General features: G+C 53.6%; 1 protein-coding gene across 2 annotated transcripts in view; it reads right to left on the bottom strand.

Annotated features, from left to right (window-relative positions):
- Positions 1–13,408, bottom strand: part of PRLR (prolactin receptor) — a 59,279-nt gene that overhangs the window by 5,852 nt on the left and 40,019 nt on the right. The window contains exons 1-5 of one of the 2 annotated variants that reach the window (XM_076073959.1): positions 10,872–12,946; positions 8,291–8,481; positions 3,868–4,009; positions 2,340–2,436; positions 402–471 (exon numbers count right to left, since the gene is read on the bottom strand). In XM_076073959.1, the coding sequence (XP_075930074.1) occupies positions 402–471; positions 2,340–2,436; positions 3,868–4,009; positions 8,291–8,481; positions 10,872–11,475 (1,104 nt within the window). In that variant the 5' untranslated portion in view covers positions 11,476–12,946. Of the gene's footprint in view, positions 1–401; positions 472–2,339; positions 2,437–3,867; positions 4,010–8,290; positions 8,482–10,871; positions 12,947–13,408 lie in introns of those variants that run through there. The other variant, XM_032970545.2, reaches the window with a different exon arrangement.

Consider the following 13,408-nt stretch of genomic DNA (forward strand, 5'->3'; position numbering starts at 1 on the left):
GGGCAGTGTGTTATATAAGTCGGTCACGCACATGAATGTATACAGAATGTGCGTATGTGAGCGGTGCCGCAGCGTTCAGTGGACTGCGCTACCAACCGGCCCTACCCAAGTTCGATTCCCGCTCGCGGCCAACATCGGTGACGAATTTCTAAAGCAGCCCTGGGCCCCCCGAAGGTCGACTCATCCTTAAATGCTTGCCCGGTGCTGGTGTGTAATCATCAGCACTGGGAAGACAAAGGCGGCCGGGCGGGAGTGACGCTGGTCGCGCATTACCGTGACTTCGTGCACCGCGTTGGAATAGCGCTTGCCCCAAACATTCTTCACGAGGGGGGGGGGGGTTGGGGGGCGGCGAATCTTTGCCTTTGTGTGTGCGAGTAAAGTGGCATGTTCCAGTCAAGTACCTTGAGCATATCTGGGTCGATGCCGCGGATGCGGGGGCTGGGCACCGGAGGGAACAGCCACTTGGCCATCCTGACATTCACGGAGAGGCAGCGAAGTAGAGTCAGCGAGATGCACACGTAGGGGGGGGGGGTCACGTGACAGGACAGGCAGTTTTGCATTCGTCCCATTTGTGTCCCTCCACACACAAACAACAAAAAAAAAGATATTTAATATCAATAATAAAATGTGGGTTTTTTTTTACATCCCATCAGTCACACACGGCCTTCTGGAGGAGCGATTTTTTAAATATTTTTTGTCAGCAGTTAAATCAGGTGTAATGCAAGACAACTCTGGAGGGGGGGGGGGGTGGTTTCGACGTTCAGTGTCTCATCAGCAAGAGTCGGGGCTTGTTTACACTGATCCTGGTGAAAGGCCCGGAGGTGTCTACAGGAAAGGAACACGCACGTGGCGTGAATGTATTTTGATGTAACTGAAGTTTTTTTTTGTAAACTGGTTTCTGATACGTACTTTTCCCATGAATCTTTTTTTTTAAAGTAATGTGTCACAGTTAACTTTTGTTGCTGGAAATCTATTTCAGAAAATATGTGATTATGATTGTGCGCTGTTTCCAATTTATCATGTGACAGTTGCTTTTTGCAGATTTATATTTGCTTCATTTTCCGTACAAAGGTTTTAATTTGTATCAATTTCGCCATTTTGGTGACGACCAGGTCACTCTTCGCCTTTGGCAAAACGCGACTCCTATCCTGATCTCCTGAGTTCTCACCCTGGCTAAACAAAATAAACTCAAAACTCGCTGCGGGTGTGGGTTAATTGCGTAACGTTACGCCTTGCGGACGACAAGTACGCCATCGGAACGGCTTGGCAATCAGACTCTGCTCGTTAACGCTTTCCAACCAACAGTCTTAGCCTGGTCGACGACAGCCTGTGCAGTTCCAGTCGAGTCTCGGTCTGTGGATGTCTCACAGAGTCGCTCCCTCCGTCTATGCGACTGGAGCTGTCGCACATTCAATCGGATGCTGCATTGGTTGGTACGTGTTGCTGCGAGGGGCGCGCAATTCCCCACCACCACGATATTATCAACTCAGCCAATCGGTGAAGTAAGACGAGCCACAGTGCTTGCGATTGTGGCCATGCAAACCACACTGTGGACCACACAGTTAAGCCCATAGAGACTTACGGAGATACGTCGAGATACATACTGACACACAGAGATACATTAAAGAGATAAGACACAGAGCTGCGATTGTGGCCATGCAAACCACACTGTGGACCACACAGTTAACCCATAGAGACTCACGGGAGACACGTAGAGATACATTAAAGACACAAGTGACAGTGCTGTGATTGTAGCCATGCAACCCGATGATCGACCGCACAGTAACCGCACTGCGGTCTGCGCTCCTTCAACGGAGGAGCAGGAGGAGGAGGAACAGCAGCGCCACACGAACTCTCGCTCTCTCTCTCTGCCAAAGCCCTCTCGTTGTGGCCAGCAGCAGCAGCAGGACCTCGACATTGGCATTGAGCTCCTGAATAATATTGCCATTCGCAAGAATTGAATTGTAAATATTTGCAAAGTACATCTATACCCAATGGGCATGTTTGGTCTTCCCCCCGAGCATCACTGTCTCAAATTTGCGTTACTCAATTATTTACCTCGCTCTGTGTGATCATTGAGACGCCACCGTTTGTCCCTTTCGTCACAGTGGTGGCACTTTGGGCCGTGGGGTGGTGATTCTAGTTGTGGTGCTGGTGGAGGTGATCGTGGTGGTGGTGGTGGTGATGTGATGGTGGTAGTGATATTAGTGGGCAGCTGTAACCTAGTAGTGGTGATTGCAGTCGAATATTTTCTACGCTGATTTCGTTCACAAAATGAACAAATGGGGTGTCGTGTGTGACAGCCGCGTCGCGAGCGACTGCTGCGGTGCGCCGGCAACCGTGTGTGGCAGCGGAGGAGCAGCAGTAGCGTGGCGAGGAGGCAGCAGGAAACCAGCACCCCCAGCACCAGCAGCACCTGCAGCAGGTCCCAGCCCTCTGCGACCACAGAGACAACACGGACACTGTGGGTCAGACGCAAGCGAGCGAGCGAGCGAGCGAGAGCATGATCTGTAGCGCGACAGAGGCGTCATCTCGAGCACGCGCAGAGGCGATATGACTAAGAAAGCAGCCCGATAAGGAGTTATTGGCATCTGAGCTCTTTGTGTCTGTTGACGGATGCTGGGAATTTTCCACGGCAAGGCAGGGGAAGCAATCCGGGAGAGAATACGGGGCAGGCGAATGTTTGTCTATGTGATTTAGCAGAAAACAGCGGTGGGGCGAGCGTGCAGGGTGGGGGCGCGAGGGCTGATTTGCCCAGACAGGCATTGGGGTGGCGGTCTTCCTCGAGTCCAGCGACCAAGGGGAAGAGAAGGCCAAAGAGCAGATGGTGGGAGACTGGTCAGGGCAGAACTGTGTGCCCCTCTGAGTCTATGAGTCTCTGCGTGAGTCTATGGGTCTCAGAATCAAAATCTTTATTTGCTGGAGAAATCTGATGAGCTATGAAGCTCTTTTTCACAGATGTCCAGTCTCTGTGTGAGCCTATGGGTCTCTGTGTGAGTCTATGGGTCAGATGAGACTGCAAGATCTTGGAGGTCGCTGTGAATCATCTGTGCAGCAGCTGCGGGACCTGGCGGACTGGACAACGCGTTGGCGATAGGTTTTGACCTTTCTGGCAATGAAACAGGTGTTAAGATATTCTTTGGGTCTTCCGGTAAAGCCACGTAGATTAAAAAAAAATAATATAGAAAAATTAAAAATAATATTTTTTATTATTATTTTTCTATCTACGTGGCTTTACCCAAATACCCAAAGAATATGAATTCCTGCAGTCGCAACCGCTTTAAGTCAAGGTGTTAAGATGTTACAACACCAAACAAAATTATTTTTCAAGGAATCCTGTCTGCATTAACCACACGTACTTGTGGCGATCATGCAAAAAAAACATGCTCTGATAATACGTGCATTGTCTTTGAAATTATTGTTTGGTGTTTTAAAATGTGAACACCTATTGTTATGCCGTGGCCAAACAAGAGCATGAGTTTGCGGTTCCAGACCCCCGGCCGCCCTGGTTAATACTGCGGATGCGTTAACAGTGAATACGATGGCGGTGTCTGCTTCACGCGCGAACGTATAGACCCCGCGACGTCATTCGAAAAAGAGTAAGCCGTGCGTTGCGGTGTTACGATCGACAACATGAAAAACACGAGAGAGGAAACATTCACGCGCAAATGACTCAATTGGGGGAACACCACGGCAAAACCATTTGCCCGCCTACTCAGCGATGGCGGCGCCTTCCTTCGCGATCGCCTTGTGCTATGACGATGGCGTGAGCAGCGAGCGTAGTCGTCACGACGACGACCGGCGACGGGTGACGGGCGACGAACGGACGGAGCGGCGGGGGTGGCGGGATCGCGAGAGGGCACGTACCCGTGATCACCAGCAGCGATTCGCTCCACTCGCTCCAGATGCCCAAGGTGCGCGGCTTGCACCGCACCTGCACCTCCAAGGGGCGTCCGGGCCGCGGGCCCAGCAGCACGTGGTGCATGACGCTCACGTGCTCCTCTCTCAGCTGCCACAGGTACGCACGTAAGGGGGCGGGCACGGAGACAAAGCCTTATAGCGGACTGTTGGGGCAAGCGCTGTTCGCCGCGAAGGCCGGCACGGCACACGAAAGGGGGCGGGTGGCCACCACTGCACGCTCGCCCGGCCGCCCGTTGCTTCCCGGCGGCGATGTTTCCGCATCGGACCGGGAACTCGTTTGAGGTTGGGTCGGCCTAGGTTGGTGGCCCCGTGAGCGAGAATCGAAATCGGGCCGCTGGGTTTGTGGAGCGGTGGCGCCGCTAATCGCGAGCGTTCCCCCCGTCGCTTGCTGGAGGCCCGTCGTGACGCGCATTCCGTAGCCACTGCCACCCCCCCCCACCGCCTCCCGGTGCAGAGCGCTCCTTGTAAACTCCGCAGCGCCAACCTTAGCATTCCTACGGCCGTGCTAAACCATCAACATTGAGTCCAAAACACGCGGGTGCGCTGCCCAACGTGAGAGGACATATCATCCATATGACTCACGCGTGTGTGCCACAGCGCCAACACACTCCGGCACACAAAGATCCCCCGTGTAGCCTTCAACAGACTGTTGGGGCAAGTGCTGTTAGCCGGCACAGCACACGAGGGAGTGGGTGGCCAGCACCACGCCCGACTGCCTTTGTCTCCCCAACGGCGATGTTTGCACATCACACCAGGTACTCATTTGAGGTTGAGTCGACCTAGGGGAGGTCCAGGCCCGTTTCGTAAAAGTCACTGGTGTTGGCTGTGAGCAGGAATCAAACTCATCTTGCCGTGTTTGTAGCGCAGCGCGCTCACCATTTCGCCACCGCACCCCACACACAGAGACACATGCACACACAGAGACACATACATACACAGAGACACATACACACACACGCAAAGACACATACACACACAGACACATACACGCAGAGACACATACATACACAGAGACACATACACACACAGAGACACATACACACAGAGACACATACAGACACAAAAACAAAGACTAACACACGCAGAGACACATACAAAGACAAAGAGACACATACACGCAGAGACACATACACACACAGAGACACACACACACACACAGACACATACACAGAGACACACACAAAAACAAAGACTAACACACGCAGAGACACACACACACAAAAACAAAGACACACACGCAGAGACACACACACACAAAAACAAAGACACACACGTAGAGACACATACACACAAAAACAAAGACACACACGCAGAGACATACACACAAAAACAAAGACACACACACAGAGACACATACAAACACAAAAACAAAGACACACACGCAGAGACACATACACACACAAAAACAAAGACACACACAGAGACACATACACACACAAAAACAAAGACACACACGCACAGAGACACATACACACACAAAAACAAAGACACACGCAGAGACACATACACACAGAGACACATACACACACAAAAACAAAGACACACACACACAGAGACACATACACACACAGAGGCACACGTGCAAGCATATTTTACGCTATTCCTGGTCACGCACGTGTGCGTGCGAGCGCGTGCGCGCGCACGCACACGTGCGCGCGCACGGGGATGAGCACACCCAGAGAGAGGGACGGTGCAAGGAAGGCCGACCGGATTGGTGAGTGTGTGAGCGTGTCACTCATTCCTCTCCAATAACACTTCACGTTGCTAGGCAACCCATCAACACGCCGCCGCTAGGACGCGCGACACGTCTCACATACGCACCAACGCGCGCGCAAAAAAAAAACAAACACGTAAAACACGCACGCACACACGCACTTACAGGAAGACCCACGCACGTGGTACGTACACACTCCCACGCACACCAACACGCATGCACACACACGCGCGCGCACATGTAAACACAGGCGTGCACCCACACGCACACTCATACACAAAAACAAGCACGCACACAAACATATGCACTGATAGACACATGCCTGCACACACAAAAAGACAAAGATCCCCCTATAGCCTTAACACACCGGTGAGGCAAGCGCTGTTAGCATGGCACATGACGCAGTCTGTGGGCAGAACCACGCCCGACCGCCTTTGTCTCCCTCTTGGCGATGTTTACACACTGAAACCAGGTACTCATTTGAGGCTGAGTCGACCTAGGGGAGGCGCCCAGGACCAGTTCAGATAATTGTCATTGGTGTTGGCCGTGAGCGGGAATCAAACTCGGGTCGCCGGGTTCGTAGCGCAGCGCGCCAACCGCTACACAAAGACAAAGATCCCCCAAATAGCATGAACAGACTGTTGGAGGAGGTGGTGATGATGCAATGCAACGGGACGCACGGGGTTTTATGCTTTTATTTATTAAAACTTTACCAGGTAAGGCCCACTGAGCTGTACAGATAAGTAGGCTGGTGTTCGGGCAGGTAGGGAAGCAGCCCCATCGTCGGAATTGTCAGCTAATGGGAGACGGTAAAAAGCGAATAAAACGATTTGATAAAATAATAATATCCCAAGGGGTCGATTTTGATGGGGGGGGGGTTTTTTCAGTTGCAAACGTCGTACAAATGAGTGATAACCATGGTTACGTGCGAGCACGCACACACGTACATGAAAAAATATACAAGCACACAAAAGACAAAGACCCCCCCGATAGCCTTGAACAGACTGTTGGGGCAAGTGCTGTTAGCGAGCACCTATGAAGGCTGGCACAGCACACGAGGTGGTGGGTGGCCAGCACCACGCCCGGCCGCCTTTGTCTCCTTAGTGGTGATATTTACACACCGCACCAGGTACTAAGTCGACCTAGGGGAGGCCCAGAACCGGTTCGGATAATCGAACACGGGTTGCCGGGTTCGTAGCGCGGCGGGTCACACAACACATACTGACACCACCCGCACCCACGCGCCACTTTTCAAGAGCGTCAAACTCCGCAAGCGGAATGGGGAAACGACGCTCGGAAATGAAATACAGCGGGGGGGGGGGGGGGCCGTTAAAAACAAGGGTCACGGTGACCGCGTCAGCCACCGCTGTTTTAAACGAGCCAAAGGCCTCGGGAGGCATGGGCTCGTTCTCTCTCTCTCTGTGTCTCTCTCTCCGTTTTAGGAGACTGGCAGTTGATTCTAATTAAGCGGGGGAGCTGCGAATGAGGGGGCCAAAGCAACGTGCTCGCAAATGTCCCCCGACACGTGAATCCCCCCGATTTGCCGGGGGTTTAGTTTTTTTTGCGCCCGGAGGAGGGTGGAGGTGAGAGGGGGGAAGATGTCGTTGGAAGGTGCGTTCGGGAAGTCATCATAATCAGAATCTTTTTTTTTTTTCCCCGGAGGTATCAGATGAGCCGTGGAACCTTTTTTTTTTTCCGCAGATGTCCAGTCGGGGCAAGGAGGTCAGTGAGCGGCCAGAGGTGAGGAAACAAAAACTTCGTGGGGAAAGCCAGGGTTGCGCTTCTGCGGCCGTCTGGAACGTTCAGCCCTTCCGATATTAGGAAGGCACTGGGAGCTATGCACTTTGAAATCATCGTATAGATTGACAAACTCACTTCTTTCGAACTGCTTTTATGTGTTTAGTTTATTGTTGTCTCCCGCACCCTCCGATTAGCGCGGTTGGCTACGTACGGCGTGGAAAAAGTTCACCGTACACGCACGCACGGCGGCGGCGACGTATGCCGAGCGGGGAACGCTTTTCGGTTCAAACCAAGCGGCCGCCCTGGTTAACATCGCCGAGTGTGTCCGCTCATTAACTGTAAAATCCGAGCCGCCTGCGTTTCGCGGTGGACGTCAAAAATCGCGTGACGCGATTCACAGGAGTGGGCCGTCGTGTGCCACCGGCGTTTTAAATAATGGCGGACGAATGCTCACTTGCAGGCCGAAGCTGAGCCACGTTTGTGTCGCGCAGAGACAGCTGCCACTGGAGTTGCCCATCAAATGTTGGGGATGAGACGCAAGCCCCTTTTTGAGTTGTAAGAGTAATTTAAGCAAGCGACGTATACATTTAAGACCATTCTTGATTTGAAGCTTTCTTGACTGCAGGAATTCATACTCCTTGGTTCTTTCGGTAAAGTCACGTAGGTAGAAAAAAAAATTAATTAAGATCATTGTTATAATAGCGGGTGGTACCTCGAATTACTACGGTTGGCTCAGTGCGGTGCGAGTGAAATTCAACACACGTACACACATACGTGGTATGCATCGGTTCAATAAACTTTTTTCTTTTGGGCACATTGGCGTGTTGCGTCGTATTTCTAAAAGGGCACTTCGACCTGCTCCGTCTCCGCGAAGGACACCTCCCGGGGGAAAGGGGTTCAATCTCGGGCCTTTACCGTCCAGTTGAGGGTGCTGTTGTCCCGTACGCGGATCTGGTATTCGAGCGTTATCCACCCGCTGCGGATGTCCGGCTCCAGCGGTGGCTGCCAGCGCAGGCGCACCTCGCCAAGCTCGTGCTCCGTGGCGCCCTCCCCCGCCTCGTCGCCCACCAGCTCCCAAGTTAGGTTCCAGGGGGGATTGGTCTGGGCTGTGGTGGAGCACAACGCACGCACGCACGCACGCAGCGAGCACTCGTTAAAGGCCGAGTCGACCTCGGGGGAGGCAGGCCCCGGGACGACCGGTTTGGTTGTTCGGTCGCTCGATGTTGTCCTTGAGCCGGGTCCGTAGCGCGGAGCGGCGGCCGCGGCGCCGCCGCTCCCCCCGCTCCCCACCACCCTGCCGCGCGTGTGCACGTGCACGCACACGCTCGTGTACACGCGCGCGGCAGGATGCGGCGAACATGCTTTGCGCGCGCACGCGTAATATTAACGGAGTGACGAACAACAACGACGGGAAAAAAAAATTTGGATCGTTATTAAAATTGAAATCACTCCAGCTCGGCGCCTTGCGTCCCGTTAACAAACAAAACGTGGAAGTGAAAGCGCGAGGCTTCATTAGGAGCCTCGCTCGCAACGCATCTCAAGTGGCCTCCCAGCGCTGCGCAACATGCGTCCTCCAATTAAACCAACTGGCTTTGATCTACGCAACAAACTAGGTCAATTTAACCACGTGCACAAAGGTTGCAGGCGCAGCAGCGCTGCGATCGCACGCTCGCTCACTCCGTCGCTGCTGACGGCAGAGTCCACCGCTCAAAGGGGAGTGGTGGACTCTTCTGTTTGGCCTTCCTTGCACCGTGGGCGTGGGTCTTTATCAGGCAAGAGGCCCACTGAGCTGTACAGCTCTTTTTCAGAAGCGACCTGGCCACTAAAAATTATAGCTCAACGAAGTGGCTTATCGCAGCCAAATACTCTAAATGCACGTTGACTTTAAATGTGGAGGGAAAAATCCACGCGACCGCGGGTAGAGAGACATGCAGACTCCAAATATACACCAGGCGTCAGGGTCAGGATCGAACTCACGACCTCTTGTATGCGAGGTGAGGTAGCTAACATCTCACCGTCACGGCGCCCAGCTGAACATTGAAAGAGGTGGGAGTGCCCACGTTTATCCCCACCACACGCACGCTGCCATTCATTGAAGGGGTTGGGGCAGGGGGAATTATGAAACTCATTCCCGCTGTTTCAACTGCCGTGCCTGCAGGGAGGTGGTGGGAGTTGAATTGGCGACCTCTGGCTCGCAAGTCCAGGTGTGGCTGCCCATTACGAGAATTAATTTTAAAAAATATGGAACGCAACGATGAACTCTTGGGTAACTGGCAACGCAGAAACAAAGTCATAAACTTTCAACAATGCAACTTCAGCCCTGATGATGACGCTTGGAAGGCCGAACGGTGTTCGCAAAGAAACCACGAACGAACGCCTCCTCGTATGTATGTACTGTACGTTGCACTTCTTTCGCACCGTACGTAGGCAACCGTGCGAATCCTCGTGACAGATGCGACGATGTGGCGACTGTGGTCAACACCCTGACCAGGACCATGGGGACATCTAACTCAACTTGCTGATTCGCCCCTATTGGACATCTGTGAAAAAGAGCTTCATAGCTCATCTAATGCCCCCTGTCTAAATAAAATTAAAATTCTGACTCAATGCCCGATTCACCATTAGGAAGGAGGAGGCATCATCACAGCGATGCATCACTCCGCTACTCCTGATACAATTGAGGCCAATACACTCCCACAGAGACCTATAGAGTCACATACAGAGTCACACACTAACATAGAGACCCAAAGACTCACATAGAGACCCATAGACTCATACAGATACCCATAGGCTCACACAGAAACCCATAACTCACACGGAGACCCAAAGACTCACAAAGATACCCGTAGACTCACACAGAGACCCATAGACTCACACAAGATACCCGTAGACTCACACAGAAACTCACAGACTCACACAGAGACCTATAGGCTTACACAGAGACTCATAGACTCACACAGAAATCATAGACTCACACAGAGACCCATAGAGGCACTTTCACAGCGATACCCCACTCCGCTGCTCCTGACGCTATCATCTCTCTTGCCTCTTGCTCTGCATTGTTTGCACTACGTTTTTTTAGGACCGCTTGTGCTACGTCTACGACCGTTGAACTCCTCGTCAGTTGTGCAATAAACCTTGAGGACCCTGCTGCACTCGTTCTCCTGAAAGTCGACGTTTTTTGTCCTTTTTGTTGCTGTTGCTGCTGCTGCTGCTGTAGCTCGCGCAGCACTACAGACCTCCCATGTAAAACAACCGGGCCAGCGGCGAGCCGGGGCCATCGTCGTCTGTGTAAAAAAAAATAAAAAAAAACTCGAACCTATCCGGACAATTATAGCTGCTGCTCTACATCAACATCTTGCCGCACGAAGGACGATGGCAAGGATGGTCATCTGGCGGCGGTGAGCGTCTGTCGTGAATCACGAAACCGCGGAAACCACCGAATGCAGCCTCCGAGCGCTTCTAACGTCGGGCCGCGAGCCTCAACATAACCCACCGCTGCTGCCGCCGCAGCCACAGCAGCAGCTGCGGAACGAATCAAGCGCTCGTGCGGCTGACGAGATGAGCAGGAGGCGGCCAGCACCGGAAACTGGGACCAGCGCTGGGACCAACACTGGCCCGGCACCGGGACCAGTGCCAGGAGCGGCACCGGTACCAGCCTCGGCACTGGGACCGGCACCGGCAAACGACCGGCAGCAGATTGAGGCCGCAAAGTGGAGACGCAGAGAGTGGATCGCTCCGCGTTGTTCTGCGGTTTGGGGTGAACCATTGGAACAGCAGAGGAGAGCGAGCGAGTGAGTGAGCAGGTGTGGCGGCTTCGCGAACTTAATGAGCGAAAACAACCTCCATTTATTTCGTCCCACGGGGCCTTCGAGATTCATAATAAGCCAGACGACACAAACAACCAGAACCCACTCACGGATTAAAGCGCCCTGTACCTGATCACCTGCTCGGGGGGGCGGGGGGTTGGTTTTGAAATCACAAACACAACTATATGACCCGCTCTTCCGTGGAGCCCGCTTTAAGACTATTAGCGAGTGCCTACGAAGGCCCGCATGGCACACAGGGGGCCGCTGGTGGGCAGGGACCCACAAGCACATGCACGCACACACAAGGATTTAATGCATAGATGCATTTCCACTCATGGACACACCGAATACAATGATCTCCAGTGTAGACCGCACAGGCTGTTGGGACAAGTGCTGTTGGCGAGCACCTGTTAAGGCCGGCACGGCAGCGCGAGTGGATGGTGTGGCGAGAACCACGCACCGTTGCATTTTTCTCCCCAATGCTGATGTTTGGCAGACAGCAGCGTATACTAATTTAAGGTTGAGGCGACCTATAGGGAGGCCCAGGACCGGTTTCAGATAATTGCCACCGATGTTAGCCGTGGTCGGCAAACGAAGCAACCGTGCTATGTTCATGGCGCAGCGCGCTAACCACTGCGCCACCGCTCACCGCGGCGGCCTGCAAGGACACGCGCGCGCGTACAAGGACGCGCACAGACGCACGCACCGGCACACGAACGCACTGACAACAACGACAACAACAACAACCGCCATTCGCCACTGAGTGGCGGTGACGTCACCACGACGCTTGTGCACCGACACACACACACGCACGCGGGCAGACTTTCTGTGACCTGCTGATTGATAACGCGGGTGACAAGCGGGGCACAAACGAAATAATCACTCGCAGATACTCCGGTCTCTGTCTTGCATTATGTTATCAACGCCCGCCTCTCAAATCACCCTCAAATCGGCTGTCTCGTTTTACAGCGCACGCAAACGGCCGCACTGACACACACGGGTTAGGCAGCCCCTCTCCCTGGGGCAACTTTACACGCCCGTCCTCTTGACCCCCCCCCCAATTCATTATCGTTACGCCACCCGCCACCACGTGCTGCGCACGCCGCGGATCGGCGGTGTGGCCCTCGAACAGCTTGAAAATCAGGGCTGTTGGCCTCGGCGAGACAGAGGGCGCACGGGCGGGCGTGATGGGTTTCGCACACGAGTAGCACAAACACATAAATCGTGGGACTCTGTCTGATTTACTGCCGCAACAGTTGGGGCGGCCGCCAGCCAGGAGGCAGAGTCGGAGTGGTCCGTACCAATCCCAAAACGGGGAGGGAACACACAGGCCCGGGGTACGCACTACTTTCCAGACACGGCGAGGACATGCGATCCGCCGACGGAACTGGTTCGGTTCCAACACTGAGCGCTTGCGAAAAAATAACCTGCCGCTGTCTGCCGCGGGTAAAGGATCGGCAAACGTCCGCTTGCTTCCACAGCGGCCCGCCACGGTGTGCGGGAGGCCCTCATCCAGCAGTGGATTGACGTAGAGGGCTGTGCGCGCAAATAGAGAGGGTTAAACACTGCCACCACGCGTGACAAAGTTGGCACAAACACAGGGGGGAAAAATGTAAATCGACGGAGCAGAATTGACCGTCGAATGTGCAACGGTATCTTTTTTTCCCCAACTCGGCAAAATTTCGTATTTTTCTGCTCGTTTTCATTGTCGCGCATAGTTTGTCACGGGTTCGCAGCGCTGCGCTATAAAACCCGCTGCACTACCGCTCCCCAACCCGCTGCACTACCACTCCCCACCACACGCACAACCGCCACACCATCCCCCCCCCCCCCCTCTTCACGGGCTGAACCACGCGGGATGAGACAGCCCAAACCCGTGACCCTGAGCGGTCAAAAACGCACAGGGATGCGTAGACACAGGCTCAGCAGTGTTCCCAATCAGGAGACCAATGTCCTCACTGTCTCAATCACTCGCGTTATTTGCCTTGTGCCCCCCCCCCCACAACTATGAGGCAGGCGTCGTCAACAATAATGAACGATTTTCGGTGGCCACCCCCAGCCATGCCCGCTAATGTCTCGATAATGTCCGGCCGACAGCTGTAATCAATGGTGTTGAAGTGCAAGCACAGCAGCCATCAACAAGAAGAATTTCCATCAATGCCACCACCAATCACCACTACGATGATCATGAACAGCTCACCACAACGAACCACAAACATCAATA

Source organism: Petromyzon marinus, chromosome 44 (genome assembly GCF_048934315.1).
Source record: "Petromyzon marinus isolate PM22_M1 ecotype Great Lakes invasive population chromosome 44, UKy_Petmar_22M1.pri1.0, whole genome shotgun sequence".
In the NCBI taxonomy this organism is placed as follows: Eukaryota; Metazoa; Chordata; class Hyperoartia; order Petromyzontiformes; family Petromyzontidae; genus Petromyzon; species Petromyzon marinus.